This window comes from Eurytemora carolleeae, unplaced genomic scaffold, assembly GCF_000591075.1.
Source record: "Eurytemora carolleeae unplaced genomic scaffold, Eaff_2.0 scaffold277, whole genome shotgun sequence".
Lineage (NCBI taxonomy): Eukaryota > Metazoa > Arthropoda > Copepoda > Calanoida > Temoridae > Eurytemora > Eurytemora carolleeae.
This window is the reverse complement of record NW_019396330.1, coordinates 29037-51728: the sequence shown is the minus strand read 5'-3', so window position 1 is coordinate 51728 and position 22692 is coordinate 29037. Positions and strand designations below refer to the sequence as shown.

The 22692-nt window shown below is 31.5% G+C and overlaps 1 protein-coding gene across 3 annotated transcripts; it reads left to right on the top strand.

The window, feature by feature from the left end:
• The first annotated feature begins 1970 nt into the window (after positions 1-1970).
• LOC111701071 (uncharacterized) lies at positions 1971-17572 on the top strand. Of its 3 annotated transcripts, none has more exons than XM_023472204.1 (5): positions 1971-2036; positions 4992-5174; positions 16613-16786; positions 16854-16994; positions 17068-17572. In XM_023472204.1, exons 2-5 carry the CDS (start codon positions 5076-5078, stop codon positions 17107-17109), a joined length of 456 nt encoding a protein of 151 aa, XP_023327972.1. In that variant the 5' UTR covers positions 1971-2036; positions 4992-5075; the 3' UTR covers positions 17110-17572. The 3 variants fall into 3 exon arrangements, with proteins under 3 accessions (XP_023327972.1, XP_023327973.1, XP_023327971.1); XM_023472205.1 differs by having other exon boundaries at positions 2019-2036; positions 5045-5174; XM_023472203.1 differs by lacking the exons at positions 1971-2036; positions 4992-5174 and adding an exon at positions 14849-15289.
• Positions 17573-22692: the final 5120 nt, after the last annotated feature.

The window sequence follows — 22692 nt, the reverse complement described above, 5'->3', positions numbered from 1 at the left end:
CATTTAAAAGAATTTGTAATGTATTATTCGCATAATGTAAATGTATTATATTATATCTACATGTTATGTATTATGAAACTAATATTTATTGAATTGCATTTTAACAGACGCATAATAAATATATTAATATATATATATCATCAGTTTTATTAGATAAATCAGTTGAAAACTTTCCAATATTGAAACAACTGTTGGCGTATGTTATAGATAGTGTTATTAATCGTTTTCTTTCGTTTTTTAAAAACTCTTGATAAAATTTCCAAGATTTTAAAACTATATTTTGTATGCTTCGCAATATTTTATCCTAAAAATATTTTTTACCATTTTCCGTCATAAAGCACATGTTTCTAATAAACAATTTTGAAAAAGTTTGCTGATCTGACACTATATGCCGAATTTGTACCCTGAAAGGAAATAAAGGCAAAAAACTAACTTAATGCACATCACTATTCCAGGGGATATTAGTTCCAAAACTAACACTTGCCCCATTTCTAAATGGTCCAAATCTGCAAAGTTATCTATTTCAAGAGTATGTATCTTTAATTCCAAGATGAGTAGATCAAAATTACACCAGATATTTATAAAGAATGACTAAAACTATATATTGAAGCAATAAATGTCAATTTTAAACTAATAAGGTGTGAGAATTAATTGTTGACGATTCTTGATTTCATTTTCGAACATATCATGTCGCGTTTTCGAACATATCATGTCGCGTTTTCGGAACATATCCTGGTTTTGAGACAATTACCGGAATTCATATTAATGTCAATTTTTAAGTATACGCACTTATGAAACAAAACAAGATTTTTTTATAAGATAAAATTTAAACAAAATAGGAAATAAAAACAAACTGTTCTTTTATAATTCAAAGATCATTACAGCATTTAGAAATCAAAATATTAATATCATTTGTTCTTACAATATAGATTTAACTAGAAATGCGGGAAACTATTTGTTTAAAATGATTGAAAATAAATCATCCATATTCTCTAATTTAACAAATAAAATGTGGAAACTTAGATTCTAAAAATAATTCATAAGATAATTTTTGTTTTCAGTGATTTATTTTTTAAGTTATGAAAGTGAGTTTTGTTTTGAATTGCGGATTATACTCAAAAACCGGAAAGTGGGTTTTGTCTCGAACACGCGACAATGTATCAAATTCAGGATATGTTCTAAAATGGAGAACATAACATTGTCTTGAAAACAGTCAAGAGCTTTAATATAAAAAGAACATCTATTACAATTTTAATTTAAACAAAAGTTTTAAATTGGGAATTGTTGTCCTCGTCATGTTTAATAAAATGTTGGTTATAGTTTTTATTATCGATATCTACTTTTACTCTGGATATAGGCCGGGATCCCAAAAACCCCGTCTTTCAATTTGTGCCCATTTTTAACACTCAGAATGGGCCAAGTGTTAGTTTTGGAACTAATGTCCCCTCTATTCACAGAGTGACTTTTATCTCATTTACTTCCTGACCTAGAACTCGAATTTTCCGAATACTTGTTTTCAAACCAACCCCAAACCAAACCAAACGACAATCGGACACTTAACAAACGTACAATCATTCGAAATTACGTTTACAGTCCCTTTAAAGTCCCTCAGCATCTTCCAACTTATNCCCGGTTTCCTATTTTCCCTAAATTGCAAAAAAATCTCTAAATTATCTTTTTAGAAATGCCCAGCTTCCGTTAATTTACCAGATACCTAATAAAGATAAAACTGAGTAAGGGGGCTCCTTAGTCCTTAAACTAAATCGAGATTTTTAAATCATAATTCAACGCTCTTAAGAATGGATTTTTTTTAGCAGGTCAACCAAAAAGTTAACGACTTGTTAACCAACTCTAAGGTGTTTTCCCACTCAATGGTACATTAAATGTAATGTTTGTAAAGTGAGAAGTGAGTAAGCACTAAGCACCGATATTTTGAACTCCTGCCTAGGATCCCTAAAGTTTACCGGAGGCTGTAGTTTAAAACACAGTTTCCAGGTGCCCTCGGAGTATTACAGTCAACTTGAACACTAAACTAGGTATTCTATTGTTATTGAATAGGAATTAAATAGTATTAGAGCTGGAGAATAAACCAGAAATTGTATTTATGGAGAGAATTGGGTTCTAGAAAATCAGAAATGTACTTAAAAGAGATTGTAGACGTAATTTCAAGTGGCACGTCCAATTCACAACGGTACCCTTGGTGTCGTCTGGTCAAGAATGCGTGAGATATCCATTATCTTCTATGTAAAAGTGGGATTATTTTCCATTGCTTCAATTTCAGTTTCTCTATGAAGTGACTTGCCCATTTGCTCTTATCTGCTTCAGAAACAATGGAGGAAAATTACAGAATTTAACACTTTTCTAGCTAGAAAAACCACGATATCATCAACCTTATTAGTCAGACGAAGAGTTGAAGGATACCGGTGAGCTAGGCATGTCCCTCTTTACACGTAACAATACAACATTAGTTCTTTAATGCTTTATGTTCGGATCTGCAGGAACAGCAAATTGTGGGCAACTAACTCTAAACTAAGCTTTCGGCGTGTACTGCAGTGATCTACAGTACTCTGACCGAATAAACAGCAGGGTTTAGCAGAGAGTTATCTGGATACTAAATCTATAAAGAGAAATAATTGGTATCTTATATACAGGGTGTCCCAAAAAACATGGGAATTCAGTGACGAATTTGATATCGTCTTTGTTATGAATTAGCAGTGTAATACCTAATTTCAAAAGCCATAATATTATTATGTCTGCTAGAGCTTATTTTATGAAAAGGGTAAAAGACTGTAAAGATGTGTCTATAATGTCTCCGCAAGATGAATGTACAACTGTATGCAGTCAAAACATAAACAAACAAAATGTAAACATAGCAGACGAAACTCTTACAGATTACAGCTTTCTCAGTAGGTATCACTACACTAAATCAAGGAATTATTTGAAAAGACGATATCGAATTCGTCACTGAATTCCCATGTTTTTTGGGACACCCTGTATATACTAGGCTTTTAGAGAGCTTCGCGCCCATCTTCTATTTAAATTGTGGACATGTTCTTTTTGTTTACATTTTAAAACAAAGAAGAAAAAAATTTGCGGATTTAAAAAAAAAATTGGCGGATTTCCAAGAATTTAAATTTTTTTACAAAATTAAAAACCTTTAATTAAAACACATTTTTTTTATCATTCATAAACCTTCCCTGTGGTCACGTGATGCCCCATAAAAAATTTGGGCCCGATCGGTTCAGCCGTTTTGAAGTTTATTGGATACAAACAAACAGACAGACAAGCCAAATTTATATATAGATACTGTAAAAATAGAAGATGCTCAGAGATAAAGCCACAATTAAAAGTTGAAATAGAAGATGGGCGCGAAGTGCCCTAAAAGCCTAGTATATATATACTTTGCTTGTCTGTCTGTCTGTTTCTATCAAATAAACGCCAAAACAGCTGAACCGATCGGGCCCAAATTTTTGTGGGACCTCACGTGACCCCAGGAAAGGTTTATGAATTATCAAAATTTCAAAAATTTGTGCTTAAAAGTTTTTATTTTTGTATAGTGTATATAGTATCCAGGGTTCCAAAAATACAAAAATATATAGGTTCACTTTATACTTTATTCAGTGTTCTAGTAGTACAAGAGAGTAAACCTGAACCTATATACTGTATCCAGGGTTCTCATAGTACAAGTGAGTAAACCTAAACCTATATACTGTATCCAGGGTTCTAGTAGTACAAGAGAGTAACCCTGAACTTATATACTGTATCCAGGGTTCTCATAGTACAAGTGAGTAAACCTGAGCCTATATACTGTAGCCAGGGTTCTAGTGGTACAAGAGAGTAAACCTGAACTTATATACTGTATCCAGGGTTCTAAAAGTACAAGAGAGTAAACCTAAACCTATATACTGTATCCAGGAGTCTCATAGTACAAGAGAGTAAACCTGAACCTATATACTGTATCCAGGGTTCTAGTAGTACAAGAGAGTAGACCTGAACCTATATACTGTATCCAGGGTTCTAGTAGTACAAGAGAGTAGACCTGAACCTATATACAGTATCCAGGGTTCTAGTAGTACAAGAGAGTAGATCTGAATCTATATACTGTATCCAGGGTTCTAGTAGTACAAGAGAGTAGACCTGAACCTATATACTGTATCCAGGGTTCTCATAGTACAAGAGAGTAAACCTGAACCTATATACTGTATCCAGGGTTCTAATAGTAACCTAAACCTACATGTTCCATCCAGTTTTCTAAACCTATATATTGTATAAAGATACGTTTGTATTCCGAGAGAAAGGAAGGGTTGGGAGGAGCTGGTTAATGTAAGATAAAACTTAACATTTGCATAAAATACCAATTTTCTTTCTTCATAATGTTTTCGTATTTTTACATCTGCAGGTGGTTTAATTATCACGTGTCTATAGGAACGTGACATAATTGTCACAATTCTAATTAATTAATTACTTTCTTCTACATTTTACAAAGATATGGCACTGGATTCAATTTTTGTAAATTTTAGAATTCATTACGCGATCAAATGATTCATTAATTACTTCTACACATTACATATGGACACTGAAGTTAGTTTTTGTAAATTAAGAGTGTATAAAGATCGGATTTAATTAATAGGGAGAAGTAGTTAAACTAAATATGGATAGTTGAACTACTCTCATCTAGTATGAATCTAGATTAACCTAGAGAAGAAGTTCAACTATCCCTGCCTAGTTAATCCTATTCACACAATTCATAACATCCGACCTCAGGGCTATGAAAAGATTTGTGAATAGTCTCTTTAATAGTATTATATATGTTCACTATTATTTCATTGACCTCAAATACCATGATCAGAAACCAGGAAAGACAATCCACTTAACCTAATTTGTTTATCTTTGCTAACTGTCCATAAACTTCTTGCATGACATGAAATCGTTTTTTCCTCATTATTTTCTCCTACTCGTGTTAAACTTTTTGAAATGCTAAAATACTGCAGGATCAGCAGAATTGTCCTAGTTCAACCCCGGAGCCTGTAGGTTCGTGTTCTAGGAGATCTTGTGCAAACACGTTAACCACAACAATGCCAGTACCATCAGGGTTGGGTAGATCAGGTTCAACTTCTCTCAAGAAACCGCTTCTTAAGGTCGGGAAGAGTACTGGGATACTAGATGAAAATGGGGTGAGTAGTATTTAAGAATATTTAATCATATCCGTCCTGCTCTCTCAGCTTTTAAGATAAACTAATGACGTAAAGGAAATTTTGCTAAGCAGACTCCACGATTAATGTTTAAATTTTACATTATTCATTGAACACAGGTTCAATAATATACAACATATCATTAATTGTAAGCTTCAAAGAGTTATAATAAGCTACAGATAGTTCTAATAAACAAGGAACAGGGAATTGTTTTTTTATGTTTTTTCTTGTCAAGATTTATGATAAGTATAAATATCTTATATCATGAGTCTATGTTACTTCTGTCCAACGGCATTTCCGTCCTACAGTACTTCCGTCCTATGATACTTCGGACCTAAACCATTTACAAAGTATTTAAACACATTGCATCGCAGAAATGACCATTATTTTAAATTATTTTTTTTTCTTCATTTTTATAAAAAATAAATAATTTTATGCATATTAAAGTTAATTAAAACTTATATCTTAATATCTCTAATCCTAACCTTGATTTGCTCTCCAAGCAGAGATAAGAGAGTTACAGGAATCGATTATCAGCTAAAATATGCGATATTTTCCACAACATGTTCTATTGTGTACAAGTACTGTACACGACCAATCGGCAAACATCTGTATTCTGGGATATTTAACGATACTTTGGATACGAAACACAAAATCTTCAAAAAAATTAATACATAAATGTTATGTTTCATGTTTAAATGTTTAAGTTATAAAACTTAACCCCTGAATGGGTATTATGTTCAACAAGTGGCCGTGAGATGGCACTCTAAAAACCAATCGTAAAAACGTAGCATGTCGTGCCGGGTCAACTTAGGCCTACGTAGCCTACCCTGTGAAAGGAGATAAGCAGTCTGTGTAGTCTGTGTCTCCAAGCTTGATATATCTACTCCCAACCTCAATATCCTTACTCATAACCTTGATATCTTTACTCCCAACCATGGAACAACTCCCAACCTTGATATATCTATACTCCCTAGATTAAAACATAGCTTCAAACTATTATTTACAATCCGGTTCTGCTGTATATAATCTAGGGTATTATTGACTTACCTATCTCATGTTTATTATTTCAACAAAAATTATAGTTTTCATTTTATATTTTATTGCTCATTAACAATTTAACAATTTTTACCTTCAAATAGAAATCAATTCTCTTTATTTACTTTCACTTTCAAGCTTTAATAACTAGAACCTTTTTTAAGACGCCAGAAACTGAAAGCTTTTCACAAAAAGTGAATTGTCACAAAGTTCTCTTTTCCATCTTGTACGTTTGTTAAATGTTAGAACAATAATTAAGAAGATTCTGAACGAAAATAGAAAATCTCTTAAACAAGAATAGGAAATTATATAAACATTGAATTGTTTATAATTATTGCAAAAGAAAATAAATAAGCTTTCTCACTTTTAACAGTCAATTAAGTATTTTTTTCGAAATCCGTAAAAATATCTGAAAAGATAAATTAGGTATTAGATAGATAAGGATAAATCAGAACGGAGAAGAGATTAGTATGTAGAGGATAGATCAGGACGGAGAAGAGATTAATATGTAGAGGATAGATCAGGACGGAGAAGAAATTAGTGTGTAGAGGATAGATTAGGAAGGAGAAGAGCTGGATATGTAGAGGATAAATCAGGACGGAGAAGAGATTAATATGTAGAGGATAGATCAGGACGGAGAAGGGATGGATATGTAGAAAATAGATCATGACGGAGAAGGGATGAATAAAAAGTGGGTAAATCATTACGGAGAAGGGATAGGATGAGAGAAGGGATGGAGAACTAGGGAAGGAAGGGGAGGATGAGAGAATAGATGGAAAAGTAGAGAAGGGAGAAGAAGATGGAGAATGGATGGAGAACTGGGGAAGGAAGGGGAGGATGAGAGGAGGGATGGGGAACTAGGGAAGGTTTTTATTCAAAGTATTAAAATGTTAATTTTCCAAATTGATGAAACATTATAAATCAAATTGATCCAAAAAACAAATTAAAAACACATTTTAGCATATCTTAACAATCAAAGACGAACCTTTTATCAGTTTTCAGCCAAAATTCGATTGTTATTTTGACAGTGAGTTGGGCCTTTTGCAGGAACAGTTGTAAGCTGTAAGGAAAGCATAATTTCTTATTTCAAAGTTTGTATATGTTGTGTATTTTCTAATGCATGAACAATATCTACATTGTCACATGAAGAGTACGTGATTTAATATTACAGTATCATCTTTATAAAATGTAACAAAGTAAAGGGATAAAAACCGGTTTTAAGAAATCATCAGAAATCAATGAAAACTGGATTAGTTCATCTTTCGTTTTGTATAAACCTATTTATTATATTCTTTTTTTATATGTAGAAAAGATCCGCATTTAGATTAACAAAATAACAATTTGAAAAGAATTTTGACACTTTATAAAAAATGAAGCTGGCGAAACCGCCAAAATTCTTCACTTTGGTGCAAAGTTATTGAAAACTTTGAGAAAAGGAGGGCCGCAGTTGTGGAAAAAAGTAAGAAAAAAGTTCCGATAATCACCACATGCACAGTCAGTTTCGGGCAGGGCTCATATTTTGACTTTGTTCCTCCAATGTAGAGCAGAATAATGTTTTTGACACTGGAGGATAAGATAAGCACATAAACTTCTCAAATCTCAATCTTTTAAATTAATCTACATAATACTTTACATATTTGAACAATTTTAGATACACAAAACTGATACATTAATTGCACCAGGATGTCTTTACTAAAAATCGTAATGCAGTACGCTTCCCTCGAATTTGCAATTCTCTGTTTTTGGCTGTCTATAGTGTTTATATTGTACTTTATGTATTGTCTCGTGTTCTGCTAGAATATCAGGATTAAGATTAATCCCTAACTACTCTTACAAGATTTACGTTCATCTTCTGGTATCATGTTCCTCACTTCTCTGGAGGTTTTTGCCTACTCACTCTGATTTCCATATTTTCAATTTATTTTGCATAAAGGAATTGACTCTTTGCAACAATTACTCAAATATATTTTTGCAACCTTGTGTAGAGTAAACCTTTGGTATTTTAAACTTAGATCATTTGATCTAACAGAATTCATAGTTTAAAATATCCAAGGTCTACGACATTGGGCTGTTTAGAGAATCTAAACGGTTAGCAAAGACTCAATTGCTTTCTTTTGACGAAAAACAAACAAATTATTGATTTAAGGTTATAAATGACGATACGGATTGCACAGAAGAAGAAAAGAGGATGTACACTTGATTAAACTGTATCTAAACTTTAGACACTATCTCATGTNTTGTACATCTATACACTGGGAGGGCGAAACATCGCCTACCCTACTGTCTGTATGCACAAACCCGGAAGTATTATATGTCTTAAAACTATTTTCAGAATGCTTTGAGTGCACTTTAATCTTGAAGTGTGCCTCGGATCAAAACATTTGGTATTTGGGGTTGAGGTCTAGCTTAAACACATTCAAAAGTTTGGACTTTTTATAATCTTTAACATGCCTGCACCCTCAAGCATCCATGGATGAGTTTTTCCAGGTTGAACAGATTACATGAAGAAAAAAAGTGGAAAAAATTGAACCTGGTGTTATTTCAGCTCAAACAGCTGTGAATCAGGGGTAACATATAACCGGTTAAATATTACTTTGTTATCTTAAAAAAGGAAATCTTTTTGTTCAAATAATATTTGAGACAAGGTTTAGTGTGAGAATAATTTGATCCGTGATCAATGGATGGATATATCTCACTCCAGGGTCTAAACTAAACAATATGAATTAGTGGGTTCACATGAGGATTGCTACACAGAATCTAGTTAACCTAATGTATCTAATAACTAAACTGTAGAATCTAGTTAACCTAATGTATCTAATAACTAAACTGTATCTAGTTAACCTAATGTATCTAACAACTAAACTGTAGAATCTAGTTAACCTAATGTATCTAATAACTAAACTCTGTATCTTTAAATATAAAGATAGTTTTATTGGTTAAGAACAGATTGCAAATAGTCTCTTTAATCATTTTTGCAAAAATTTAAACAAATTATTTTCTTTTGTTGTTTTCCGGATCATAAGCATTTACAAAAGATAATCAGTGTGTGTATGTAACAGAAAAATAATTATCTTAAATATAAGCCTTAACTTCTGTATACTCAAGTATACTCCAGTATGGTACAGTATACTCCAGTATACTCCAGTAAATTCCATTATACTCCATTATACTCCAGTATACTCCAGTATACTCCAGTTTACTACAGTATACTCCAGTATACTCCAGTATACTCCAGTTTACTACAGTATACTCCAGTATACTCCAGTATACTCCAGTATACTACAGTATACTCCAGTATACTCCAGTATAGTCCAGTATACTCCAGTATACTCCAGTATACTCCAGTATACTGCAGTATACTGCAGTATACTCCAGTATACTCCAGTATACTCCAATATACTCCTTTATTCTCCTGTATACTTCTATATACCCATGTACACTCCCAGTATACTCAAGTTTACCCCTTGTATACTCCAGTTTACTCCAGTATACTCCTAAGTTTAAATCTCTGTCTCCACTTGTCTCCTAGAGCTGAGGAACCTGGGACGGGTATATTTATATCTCCGGGTATACGGCACGTGTGTGCCTGGATAGAGAAGGACGGAGCTGAGGGAAGGATGGGTGGATTGTGGGGAAATAAGCAACAGGGTGGGAAGGGGCTGGGTTGCAAGTTTAGAGGGTGAATTTATAGACCCAAGAGAGAGGAAGGAGGGTGGAGGAGAGGGGGGGGGGTCAGGTATGGAAAATATGCAGGAACCTGAAGAATGTGGGGAGACAGTATCTGCTAGTGAAGAAGGTGTAGGGAGATAGAAAGTTAGTGATAATAATATTTACATCATATATACATTATGTATATTCTAAGCCATGAAATTTTGTAGTCATACGTAACAGTAAGAAAAAAATATTTACAAAAACTGAAGAAAAAAATTTAGAATAAAGAAACATGAAGAAGAGCACAAAAATAACTTTGGAAAGAAAAATTGCAGCTGAAAACACAAACAACAAATATACAATTCATGATTTTCGAGGTTTACTTTATGCATGCAAACAAGTTTATACATCTTTTTGATAAGAGTCAATTCCGACTTTTTTAAAAAAGGGCAGAAAATATCTCTTTAATTTAACAACAAATGGTGTGTTTTGTACTAAAAATAATGCAATTTCTGTGTTGATGAAGTGATTATTTATATTAATGGGGAAAAAGCAAATTTAATAAGCCAAAGCTCAGTAGGAGAGTTTATTTTAATTAGGTTTTCTCTCCAGATAACCTTGTACATCTATACACTGTACACTGTACCCTTGTACACTGTACACTGTACAGTGTACACTGTACATACTGAAGCATGCCCAAAACTTTAGACAGGGTATAGTTCTGAAAACCAGTTTTAAAACCTGGGTTTCACGAATGGTGTCAGGCAGTTTTGTGGATATCAATATTTTTGTTATTTAGTTTCTTCATATTCTCCATTTTTTTCGAATCTCTTAAATCAAAATCTACACAAATGTTAAGACCCCCAGAAAGGAAACTCGAAGGTTTCGTTCAACGAAACGCTTTTAAATTTTGGGCTTTGATAAACTGTGCGTCATTGTACAATGTACATACTGAAGTACTTTAACTTGCATCTGTCTGTCTGTTTGTGTCCAATGAACGTTAAAACGGCTGAACCGATCGTGCCCAAACTTTTTAGGTAACTCACATGATCCCAGGGAAGGTTTTTGGACGGTCAATAATGACAAATTTTGCCAGAAAAAATGTCGACATATATTTTTTTAGAAATGCGAAAATTTCCATAACTTTTACATCCGGGAGTATTCTTTTTTGAGTCAGTACGTTTGAGTAGATTTTGATTTAAGAAGCAATAATGATATTAGAATATTTAGGCAGCCATCTGAAATTAACTTCAAATACAATGGTGTCTAGGATAAATTTTTTTCAGTGTTTTTTTCTTTTCAAATATACTTTTTCTTCGACTTTAATTATCTAAAGATTTCATTTTTTTAGTGTAACTCCATATAATCAATGGGACTGTAAGCGTAATTTCAATTGACCCTTCATGCAACAGTGACAATGCTCGATTATCAATGGTACTCTTAAAAGCGTTGTCTGATCAAGTATGAATTAGATATCCATTTTTATAATATTTTAAACTGATTATTTTCTGTTTTATTTTCTCTTCAAAAATTACTTCCGCATTTTGCTCCGTAGGAAACAAAATATAAGAATTATCAAATTAAAAACTTTTAAACCATGAAAAACGACAATATCTTCCAAATAGATTAAGGTTTAAAGGGTACCCTTGTGAATCTGACACTGCCATCTTCGCATAGAGGGTCACTTGAAATTGAATATTTATAAATATTATAAATACAATATTTGTTTTAACTTACGGGAGTCTAGAATCTACAGGTAATATTACTAAATCGAAAATATAAAGAACTTTTTAGATTCCGATATATTTAAGTATCTTAATAAGTCCTAGTTTCTTTTATTATACAATGTTTATTGTTTAAACAGTTAACTGAATATATAAAACCAAATTAAATCCTTCCCCGGTTCATGTAATATTTATATAAAACCATTTCATACAATCAATAATTCTTTGCTTTCTTTCACCATTTATCCATCTCCATCTTACCAAGGTAGAAATACCATTTTCACAATAATTTTAACCAAAGGAATTGAGCTAGTCTTTGCCGCAAACACTGATTTGCAAATATCTTTGAAACTCAATGTCGTAGACTTTGGATATTTGAAACTTTGAGCTTGAAATATCAAAGGTTTCCAGTCATCACGTTGCAAAGATATAATGATTAGAAAATTTGAGTTTGTGGCAATGACTCAACTCCATTAGATATGCAAAATGTCAATGCATGCCAAAAAAAAGAATAGTTGTAAATTATTTTTATGAAAGCTCCGTTTTAAAGAATTTATCTGTGATTTCGCGTCGATTTTACTTTATTATCGAATTTCGATTGGATTGGTTTAAAAAGTTTGAGATTTAAAAGTTCAGAAGTTTGAGGTTTTACAGGTTTAGCGGGTAAACTCTTTGAAAGAGTTCTCACAGATTTATTTTAGTATTTTCTTTGTTAAAGGAACTGAGTTTTTGCCACAAATTATGATTTTACAATAGCTATATCTTTTCAACCTGATGGTTTAAACCTTTGATATTTCAAACTATCATTATTTGATCTTTAAAATAATTCACAGTTTGAAATATTTAAAGTCAACAACATTCAAATGCAAAGATATAGGGATAAGAAAATCAGAGTTTGTGACAAAAACTCAATTCCTTGATTCATTTATTTTACGATAGTTTTGAATAAAAAAATTAGATTATATTTAAAATAAAAAATTAAATTATATTTAGGTGAATTTACACTTTATCAACGATTTTTATTTTGTAGCAAAATAACTAAAGCTCTTGATGATATCTTGGGAATAATAAACATCCACTATACAAAGAATAATTATGAATCCCTTAATAGCTTTTCAGTTTAATTTATAGTTTATATTGATATTATCGATTTCAGATTTACGTATTACAATATTACAATGCGCTTTTGTTCCTTTGCTCCAATAATAGAATAAAGTTTAAGGTTTAATACAAGGTTAGAGAATACAAGTATATTTATTCGTTCATACTGTTTATACAATCATTGTGTTTATACGGTGACTAAAGAGAATAGAATATATATTAGAGTGGAATTTAATAGAAAAAAGTGTAAAACGGCCATTTTGTTGTACTGTTTCCATACTGCAGGTGTACTTCACAAATTTGCGCTATATAACCTTTTGGGCCCTGGAACATCATTTTATAGAAAATCTAAAATTAATATTAAAAAAAAACCAAATTATGAAATAGGCTGGTTTCATAATTGACCAATGATCATTTCACATAGACTCTATGCCTTTCACTTTACAAACGATGATTTTCCGTTATAACTATAAATCAAATGATGTTTTTTATTCAATTAATTCATTTTATAAAGTTTATTTAACAGCTTTAAAAAATTCGAAATTGAAATGGATAGTCTAGGGAACATACTGTATTAATGTACTCTACTGCATATAATTTGTGAACATTTACATGATTTGTACACTTTAACCTCCCTTTCAGGCTGAAAGGGACTGACAAAATTCATACCGAGGGATTGACTAAATTCCACTCTAAAATATATTCTATTCTCTTTGACGGTGACACTTCTAAAATAAAGGATAAATAAAGCTACTAAACAATATACTGTAATGAATGCTATGAATTCTGCTAAATCAAAGAGCCATATATATCATTTGTATCATTCTAGATTGTAAAGATGAAGGGTTTGGGAAATTAGAGTTTGAGGCAGGTGTTCAGTTCTTTTCAAAGAAGTATCATATTTTTAAGTTTGCTTCCATTACCATGGATAGGATATTGAATCATGGAATAAGATATAGTTTCAAAACCCCCTGAAATGTGGATGTATGAACAGTAAAATGTACTCTAATCTAAAGCTTCATTAAGAATAAAAATTCATAAAATTCATTATGGGTAAAATGTTTAGTGTTTTTTTTCTTCAAATTTTATGATCTGTCTTTAAATTAACCATTCATTTATTCATCTATTTATCTATTTATCTATTCTTCTATTCATCTATTCATCTATTCATCTATTCATACTTTTATCTATTCATCTATTCACCTATTCATCTATTCATCTATTTATCCATTCAACTATTAATCTAATTATCTATTAATCTATTCATCTATTCATCTATTCATCCTTTCACCTATTCATCTATTCATCTATTCATCTATTCATCTATTCATCTATTTATCTATTTATCTATTTATCTATTTATCTACTTATCTATTTATCTATTTATCTATTTATATATTTATCAATTTATCTGTTTATCTGTTTATCTGTTTATCTGTTTATCTGTCTATCTATTTATCTATTTATCTCTTTATCTATTTATCTATTTATCTATTTATCAATTTATCTGTTTATCTGTTTATATCTGTTTATCTATTAATCTATTTATCTCTTTATCTATTTATCTTTTTTATATATTTGACTATCTATTTATTTATCTGTTTATCTGTTTATCTGTTTATCTGTTCATCTGTTCATCTATTTATCTGTTTATCTATTTATCTGTATATCTATTTATCAGTTATCTGTTTATTTATTTATCTGTTTATCTATTTTATCTATTTATCTATTTATCTATTTATCTATTTATCTATTTATCTATTTATCTATTTATCTATTTATCTATTTATCTATTTATCTATTTGTCTATTTACCTTTCTCATCCCCTCATCCTCACCGTCCCCTTACCTTTGCTCTAACAGAAATAGAACTCTTAACTCGGGTTCATTCCTCCATATGCAAACATGAAGGGCCCCAAAATACTGTTTTGTAAAATTATAAAAAACTAAATAAATTCTATTAAACCACGTCAAGAGATTTAGCAGGTTAAGGTGTGAAGGTGAAGTTGTTAATGTTGGTATAAATATAAAATCAAATAATTTTCCGGAAACAAATATTTGTTTCGGGGCCCGCATAGGTGAGGGAAAGGTAAAAATAGCGGATATATTCCCTATCCACCCTCCCCCTTCCTCACAGAACATCTTTAAATAATCTGCACCCTCTCCTCATCATCAGTTCAATCCTCAGGTTCCAGGTCTAAACATGCCTGATACACTTGTTCCTCTAGTCCGGAGACCGGTTCGGAGAACATCAACAACAACTGAAACCAAAACTGATGTGAATTCAGAACCAAGAAAATTAAGCATCGGAGGAGAATCAAACACAAGAACTTCTCCAGACCGTCCTGATCCAAGCAGGCTCAGGAGAACATGGGTTCCACACAAGGAGAAAGATGTTACTCCGAGAGAGGAAAAGAAACCTTTAATTAGAGAAAGTAAACCCTTTAAAAAAGAAGAAATTCTCCCTCCTCCAGTTTCTCCAACCTACGAGGTTCCAAGTTTCTCCACTGGTGGATTTCCTCACGTGAATAAGACCAATTTACCTCCTCTACCTGTGGCCAAGAACAGAGTCCAAAAAACCCAAGTGAGTATTTTTTTCAAAGATTTTGAACCTGATGATAACGTATCTGAGAATACTGCTAGGAGAAAACTCGTGAACTCAATCGGGATAAATCGGAGCCTTTATCTCGTACTAAAGGGTAAATGCACCGATTAGCCCCGGTTGCGTTTCCATCATCAACTAGATCTATAAATACTCTCTACTCTACTCTACTCTACTCAAGATATCTAGAATCCCTGTGTATTTATGTTTATATACAAGGGGAAGACTAGACCCGGAGTAGATTTAAACCTGGAGGAATGTATCCACCTGTCTACATCACAGGAGAACTTCTATCCTCGACAACAATTAAAAGCAATCAAATCTCAGCCTGGTCTTTCAGAAGATCATACGATGAATATACTCACATCATGATCTACTGCAGGGCCAGGTTTAGGTTTATAATCCTCAGCAGATTCAGGTTTAAGTTCATAATCCACAGCAGGTTTTAGGTTTATAATCTACAGCAGGTAAAGGTTTAGGTTTATAATCCACAGCAGGTTTTAGGTTTATAACCTACATCAGGTTCAGGTTTAGATTTATAATCCACAGCAGAACCAGGTTTAGGTTTATAATCCACAGCAGGTCCAGATTTAGCTTTATAACCCACAGCAGGTTTAGGTTTGGGTTTTTAATGTTTATGCAGGTTTCGCTTGACTTTTTTATTATTAGGGTTTATTGCAAGGAAAGAAAAATTAGAAATCCAGATTTATTATATTTATTTATTAATGTCTAGAATAAAGTATAAAGTATACACTATAAATATTTTCTTTGATATATTGAACTCGGTACTCATAGGATAAAGTAAAAACAAGCCAATTGGTGCTTAATGTGGTTTTCGACAATACTGAAATAAGAACTAAAAAACTTAAAATATTTCATTCATGTGACATTTTTGAGCAAAGAAGATTTTTAAAAACTGCAAAATTTGAACAGTTCCAGTCAGCGTTATACAACTTTGAGACATATTTGAAATTTTACCATATTATAAATTGTTTTTACCATTTTGTATTTTACTTTTTTAAGATGCTTTTAAACATTCGTATTTATCAAATCATCAGTTCAAACATTATATAATATGCATCTTCTATATTTTTCAATGGGTATTTTAACCTTATCATTAATTATATTATATCATTTATTGTCATTACATTAAATCAAAAAGTACAACTTCTGTAATAAACTAGACTAAAATAAATCTTTTGCAATCAATAACGTATGCAAAGCTTTTTTCCTTTTTTTCGAATGTGAGAACTTTTTGATTTGATTTACTCCATAGACTGTATTCTAATAATATTTTTATTCTAGCGGGATCTGGATCTGGAGCATAAGGTTCTACAGTGGATAATGTCGGTTGTTCATGAGAAACCAAACACGGATTATGAAACCTTTATCCAGGACGGATCCGTCCTTGCCAAGGTTATGACAAGTATCGTGTTTAACTCCGTTCCTCTGGAGCAGATTAATGATAACTGGGGAATGGTAAGATTTGTACTCTCTTTCTTTTTATAAATTATTTGAATTCAAAATAATATTATTTTCATTCTAGAATCCTGCCATGGATAGAGTTAAAGCTGTTATCCGTGAGATCCGCAGATACGGAGTAGTTGAAGTTTTCGAACCTGAAGATTTAATTGAACTCAGGAATATTCCCAAAGTTACAAAGTGCTTGGCTCAGCTCTCGAAACTGGTAAGATTTTTCAGTCCTCTGATTTTAAGTTTCTTTTAGATTTGATGTCTTTATTTTTATTCTTACTTTTTAGGCGGCTTCAGATAAAGATAATCTTCTGAACTCCAGTTACTAACTCAAGTCAACTCAATCGATTCGATCTCTTGAACCCAAATCTACGGAATGTCACAATATGGCAAGCTGAATCCAGCAGCATACCTTCTCCTGAATCCACTCAACCCGCCAACTGAATCCAGCAGCATACCTTCTCCTGAATCCACTCAACCCGCCAACTGAATCCAGCAGCATACCTTCTCGTGAATCCACTCAACCCGCCAACTGAATCATTTATTCTTCAAATCCCTAATCTCCTGAACTCATCCTAATGAATCTACTAAATCCTATAAACTCACTGATTGAATCCAATATATCGAATGATCTGAATCAGAATCCGGAATTCTCCAGAACTGAATCCTTATTGTATTTACGTTTTATCTTTTTTAAGCAAATGTGATTAAAAATATTTCTGTTGATTTTAAAATTTAAAATTTTGTATAGATATAGATGTCTGAAGTTTTTATAATAGATATATTTATGTATTTATCCGAAAGTTAAATCTAGTTGCAGTTTAAATTGTGCATATGTTATTTAATTAACATAACTTGAGTTATTCTAGTCAAACCTCACCAAATTTAGTCAATTCGTATATATAGATGTAAATAGATATGCTTGTAATCTATTTACAAACATTAATAAATTTTCTCATTATTTGATCTTTTTATATTTCTATGAATAATATAATAATAATAAACGTATAATACAAATAGATTATCAAGTACAATAGGTGGCAACAGAGAAATAGACCAATTATACACTACGTCACAAGTGTCAAATAAAACGAAATTTTCTCATATTAGTTGACTTGTTTCCAATATTAAATAAAAAAGTGTAAGAGAAGAAAATATAGAGCGCATAAAATTGCACTTATTTTACCGTAAGATAAGCACTTTATTTCCAAATTATCACTATTACTAATAAAACAAAAACTGAATTGACACTTATGAGGTCAGAATACAGCTGTACTGAGTGTGTACAAATTTTACATTGCCATAACTCATGAACTATTCAACAGATTTGCCTCAAATTTGATTAGGAAACTCGGTAGAACCACGGTTATGTTATGAGCTTGGTTTAAAAGTTCTAATTTAATAGAGTATGTTGACTTTTACAGGGAAAACTTAGTTTCCCGGCAAAACTGGGTTTTCAAGCTAGTTTATATATATATGCATGCAAATATAAGACAAACTGAACAGATTGTGAAGATCCAATATTTGGATTCAATATTACACAAAATATATTAAATTTTTCTGTCTTTTTATAAGTCCGACCATCCATAGATCAAAAAAAGAAGGAGATGGAATAAAAAAAAGCTTTTTAACTTGAAAAAACAAACTTTTCATAAAATTACGTAATTCATATAATTTAAAGCTGAAATATAAGTTTTATACAATTAGGGTTTTTAAAAAATATCTTAGATTTGAATTCGGTTTCCTCTTACTTCCATTCAAATCAAAAAATTCTCTGTTCGCATTTGTATTGTATTTTGTTTCTGATCTTGCCTGTATTGAAAAATTATTTACATGATAAAATCTAGCATTTATCATAATTTTATCATACGTTGATTTTTTGCTTAATTTACAGAAAAATTCTTATTTTAATAGAAATATAAAATTTAAAGATTATAATAACCAAATCTTCTAAAAAACATTTGAACGGTCAAGCGAATTTTCGAAGAAAGCCACAAAGTCTGATTTTCTAATCCCTATATCTTTGCAACCCAATAAATAATATAAAAAATGATAAAAGTTTGAGTTTCGTAATTAGGTCGCAAAGATTTGTTTGTTTAACATTCTTTAGATCATTATTTCTTACACAAAATTAAACTTTTACAAAAGTTAATTTGAATATGTACGTTGTACATTTATATCTGTGAACAGTATGCAATGTACATGTTAATTGAATGTGTACATTGTACATTTATATCTGTGAACAGTATGCAATCTATATTATCATATATTTTAAAACTTGGTAATTTCTACTCAGCGAAGCTGTTAGATTCAGGATCGATGCGTTTGCAAATTAAATGCAATTCTAAGCTTCTTTTTAACAAGAAAATATGTGGTTTTTATGTAGAGGAGATTATACAGTAATTCTACCATTAGAGCTCAATATGTGCAGAGGGAGCCATTAGGTTTCAGCAAGATAGGGTTTAAGGAGTTCAGAGAGGATCTTGATATCATATCCCTTATTCATTATGGTTAAGGAGGTGAAGGGGGGACACAAGGAAGAGTGGGGATAGATGGAAAAGAAGCAGAAGGTTGAGAACAAGGATGAAAAGAACTAGAAATAAAAAGGGGGAGATGGAGGTGAAGGAAGAGAGTGAGGAGAAGGAGGACAAGGAAGAGGATGAGGATGAAGGAGAATGAAGTGAGTGAGGAGAAAGAGGAGAAGAAAGAGGATAAGGAGGAGAAGGAGAAGAAGGAAAAAAGAAACGTTTTAGATGTAATCAAGGAAGGAGTTCAAAAAAACTCATAGACGCAGGTGGTTTATGCTATGGTATATTCATACTTATAAAGTAGTAATCACTGCTTGTCTGTCTGTTTGCTACAATGTCCGATAACAACTCATTAACCTCTTAATCGACTTGCCTCAAATTTTGATTGGTTAACTCGCTAGAACCAAGGAAATGTTCTGAGCTTTGTGAAAAAATTCTAAGCTTAGTGGGTTGACGAAAACTGGGTTTCCAAGTTAGTAATTTAATAGACTGTTCTAAATCGGTAAAATATAAAATAACCTTACGCCCCCTTTGTTCTTTCTAATCATATTGGTTGAAATAGAATTTTCAATCAGAATATTTCCTGTTAACAGTTGAATTTATTCAGTCTGCTCTAGATAACAGCTTGCTAATGGTTGAAATTTACATTTTATGAACACTATTCGAATTTTAAACATTCATATCATTCTTTATCTTAAAATAAATTGTTTTTATCAAAAGTATCACCTTCCCGCGGTCGGATTTAATCAAAAGTAGTAAAAGTTCTAGCTGGTAACAGGCCCGTAACTGGGTGTTTGTAGTTTGCACCGAGTGAAACGAAGTGAACAAGGCGGTGGGTTGCTTAGAAAAATTTTGATTTTTCTGTCTGAAAAACTAACTTTTTTACCTTGAATTTGTGAAGTGTTACAATCTATTTCATTGGTTAATTTCATATCATTGAAATGTCATCAACACACCATTTTAAATGAACAATAATATCTAACTATATAAAATACTAAAAAAAACTAGTTTAAGATTTGTAAAATATATTGTAGAAATGCATTTTCTGGTCTAAAAACCAAATGTATCTTTAGTTTCAAGACTTGATTAAGATGATTCTGGTTTTTTGCGATATTTTTTTAAACTGTTAATGGCAGGGTTAATAGGGTTAATGGCAGGGTTAATAGGGTTAATGGCAGGGTCGCCGAATATTGTGAGTTGTCCTTAACAGTCTAAATACATGTTTTAGTCAAAATTCAAAGCTATAAGTAAACTGTACGACTGTTTAAGCACTGCCTATAAAAGGGGTTTTTGAAGTGGAATCCTTGAAAATCACATCAAAAAGACTTTTTTAGGCCGTATCTAGTCAGTCAGGCAGTTGACTTTAGAGTTTCATTTTTTTCATTTCAAATCCTAGTATCTTAGTATCCTGGTACCCAAGTATCCTAGTATCTTAGTATCCTGGTACCCAAGTATCCTAGTATGCTAGTATACCCTAGTATCCCACCTTCAGCTAAGCTTTAGGTACGTTCTGTAGTAATCTGCAGTACACTGACCAAAGATATAGTAAAATTTAGCAAAGAGTGATTCCACAATCCTAAGATCCTATAGTATCCTATCACCCAGTATCCTAATATTCTAGTATTCTAGTATCTCATAGTATCTAGTGATTTATAAAAGTTTGCTTTTACTAAACTTTGCAAATTTTTATCCTAAGAGAAAATAAAATGAAAAATAAATGTTGGTTCGTTTTTTGCATATATCTTCTCGCACAAGTATCTTAGTATCCTTATAGTGTTCTAGTATACATCATTAGTATCATAGTATCCTAGTATCCTAGTATTCTAGTATATATCATAGTATCATAGTATCCTAGTATCCTAGTATTCTAGTATATATCATAGTATCATAGTATCCTAGTATCCTAGTATACGGTGGTAGACGATAATGTAAAAATATCGAAGACGACTTTTTTATTTAAGTTTTAATTGTTAAAAAGCTCGAATTACAAATAATTATAGAGAAGATTTTTTTATTTACAGCTTCTTTTTGTATCCATGTTTTGTTTATTCATGCTGTTTAAACCTGGATATAAATCAAAATTGAAATTGAAAGTCGTCTTTATTATATTGATATAATCGCCTACCACCGTAGTATCACAGTATCCTAGTATCCCTTTATACTGGTTTATGAAAGGTAAAGTTTCTCCGGTAACGGATGTTTGCTTGGCTCGTTGATCATACGAATATATATATATATATATATATATATATATATATATATATATATATTCGTACTCGTATATACAGGGTGTCCCACGAAACATGACAGTTGATAAATAGTTTTGAATGTCGTCTTCCATACACTGTATTAGATATTAAAGGCTGTTTGCAGTTTATTTCGTTAAAAAATCTTTTGCTCTAGTATATTTTACTTTGAAATTAATGTTACTATAATATGACTCCTAAATAACATTTTTATTATTGTCTTTCGTATTAAAAAACTTATCAAAGTATGGAAGAAGACATTCTAAACTATTTATACCAACTGTCATGTTTCGTGGGACACCCTGTATATTATAATAATGGATCTCACACTACATTTATTTCTAGAAAACAAACTTTCACGCAAAAACAACAACTGACAAACCAGAAGTGGTTTTAGATCAAACACTTTTTATTCATGATTTACTCTTTTATGATTAATTGTATACCGATCCAATATGTAATTTTTAATTCAAATGGATAATTTTAATTTCATTTTTAGATGTATTGATTGATAAGACGAAATAAAACCACCATTGATAAAAATATTTTGCTAACCGACCATTATTAAAATAACAGAAAAAAATTGTTTCATACTCCATAAAAAAAGATAAACTATATAAAGTTGTAAACCACCGCATGATATTGTTTACCAGATAAAAAATTCAAAATCTCTTTTTTTATGTCACATGAGTTCGTTCATGTTGTGGGGCTAAAAATCTAAAGAAAATGTTCAAAATTGGATCCAAAATATCAAAGTCAATTGTAGAAAAATACGGGGGATGGGAGGTATTTAGAGTGTTTCAACAAATTTTTCATCTATTTCAAAAAAACTTTTAACACTTTTTTAGAAATTATTTATTTGATAAAATGACCTGTTTACGTTGATGTTATTTTACTTGATTTCTAGAATAGTGAACGTATTTCCTTGCAGGGAATGACTGTAAGTATTTCTAGTGCTCGACAAAATACAGGAAATATTTAGTTTGTTTCAGGAAATATATGAGAAAAGCTAGCTTATTAGAGGCCATTACTATGTAGATATGGAAAAAATGTTGTAGGGAATAAATTGAGAATATATGTTTCAGAAAAGTATGATAGGGCGGTTTAAGGGAAGGAATGAGTCATGAACAGACGGTTT

What these genes read in the sequence shown, in the direction of transcription:
- LOC111701071 (XM_023472203.1), top strand. Translation starts at nt 14,909, where the DNA reads ATGCCTGATACACTTGTTCCTCTAGTCCGGAGACCGGTTCGGAGAACA. An exon ending in TTAATGATAACTGGGGAATG is followed by an intron (nt 16,787 to 16,853) that starts GTAAGATTTGTA and finishes TTTTCATTCTAG; the next exon opens with AATCCTGCCATGGATAGAGT. An exon ending in TGGCTCAGCTCTCGAAACTG is followed by an intron (nt 16,995 to 17,067) that starts GTAAGATTTTTC and finishes CTTACTTTTTAG; the next exon opens with GCGGCTTCAGATAAAGATAA.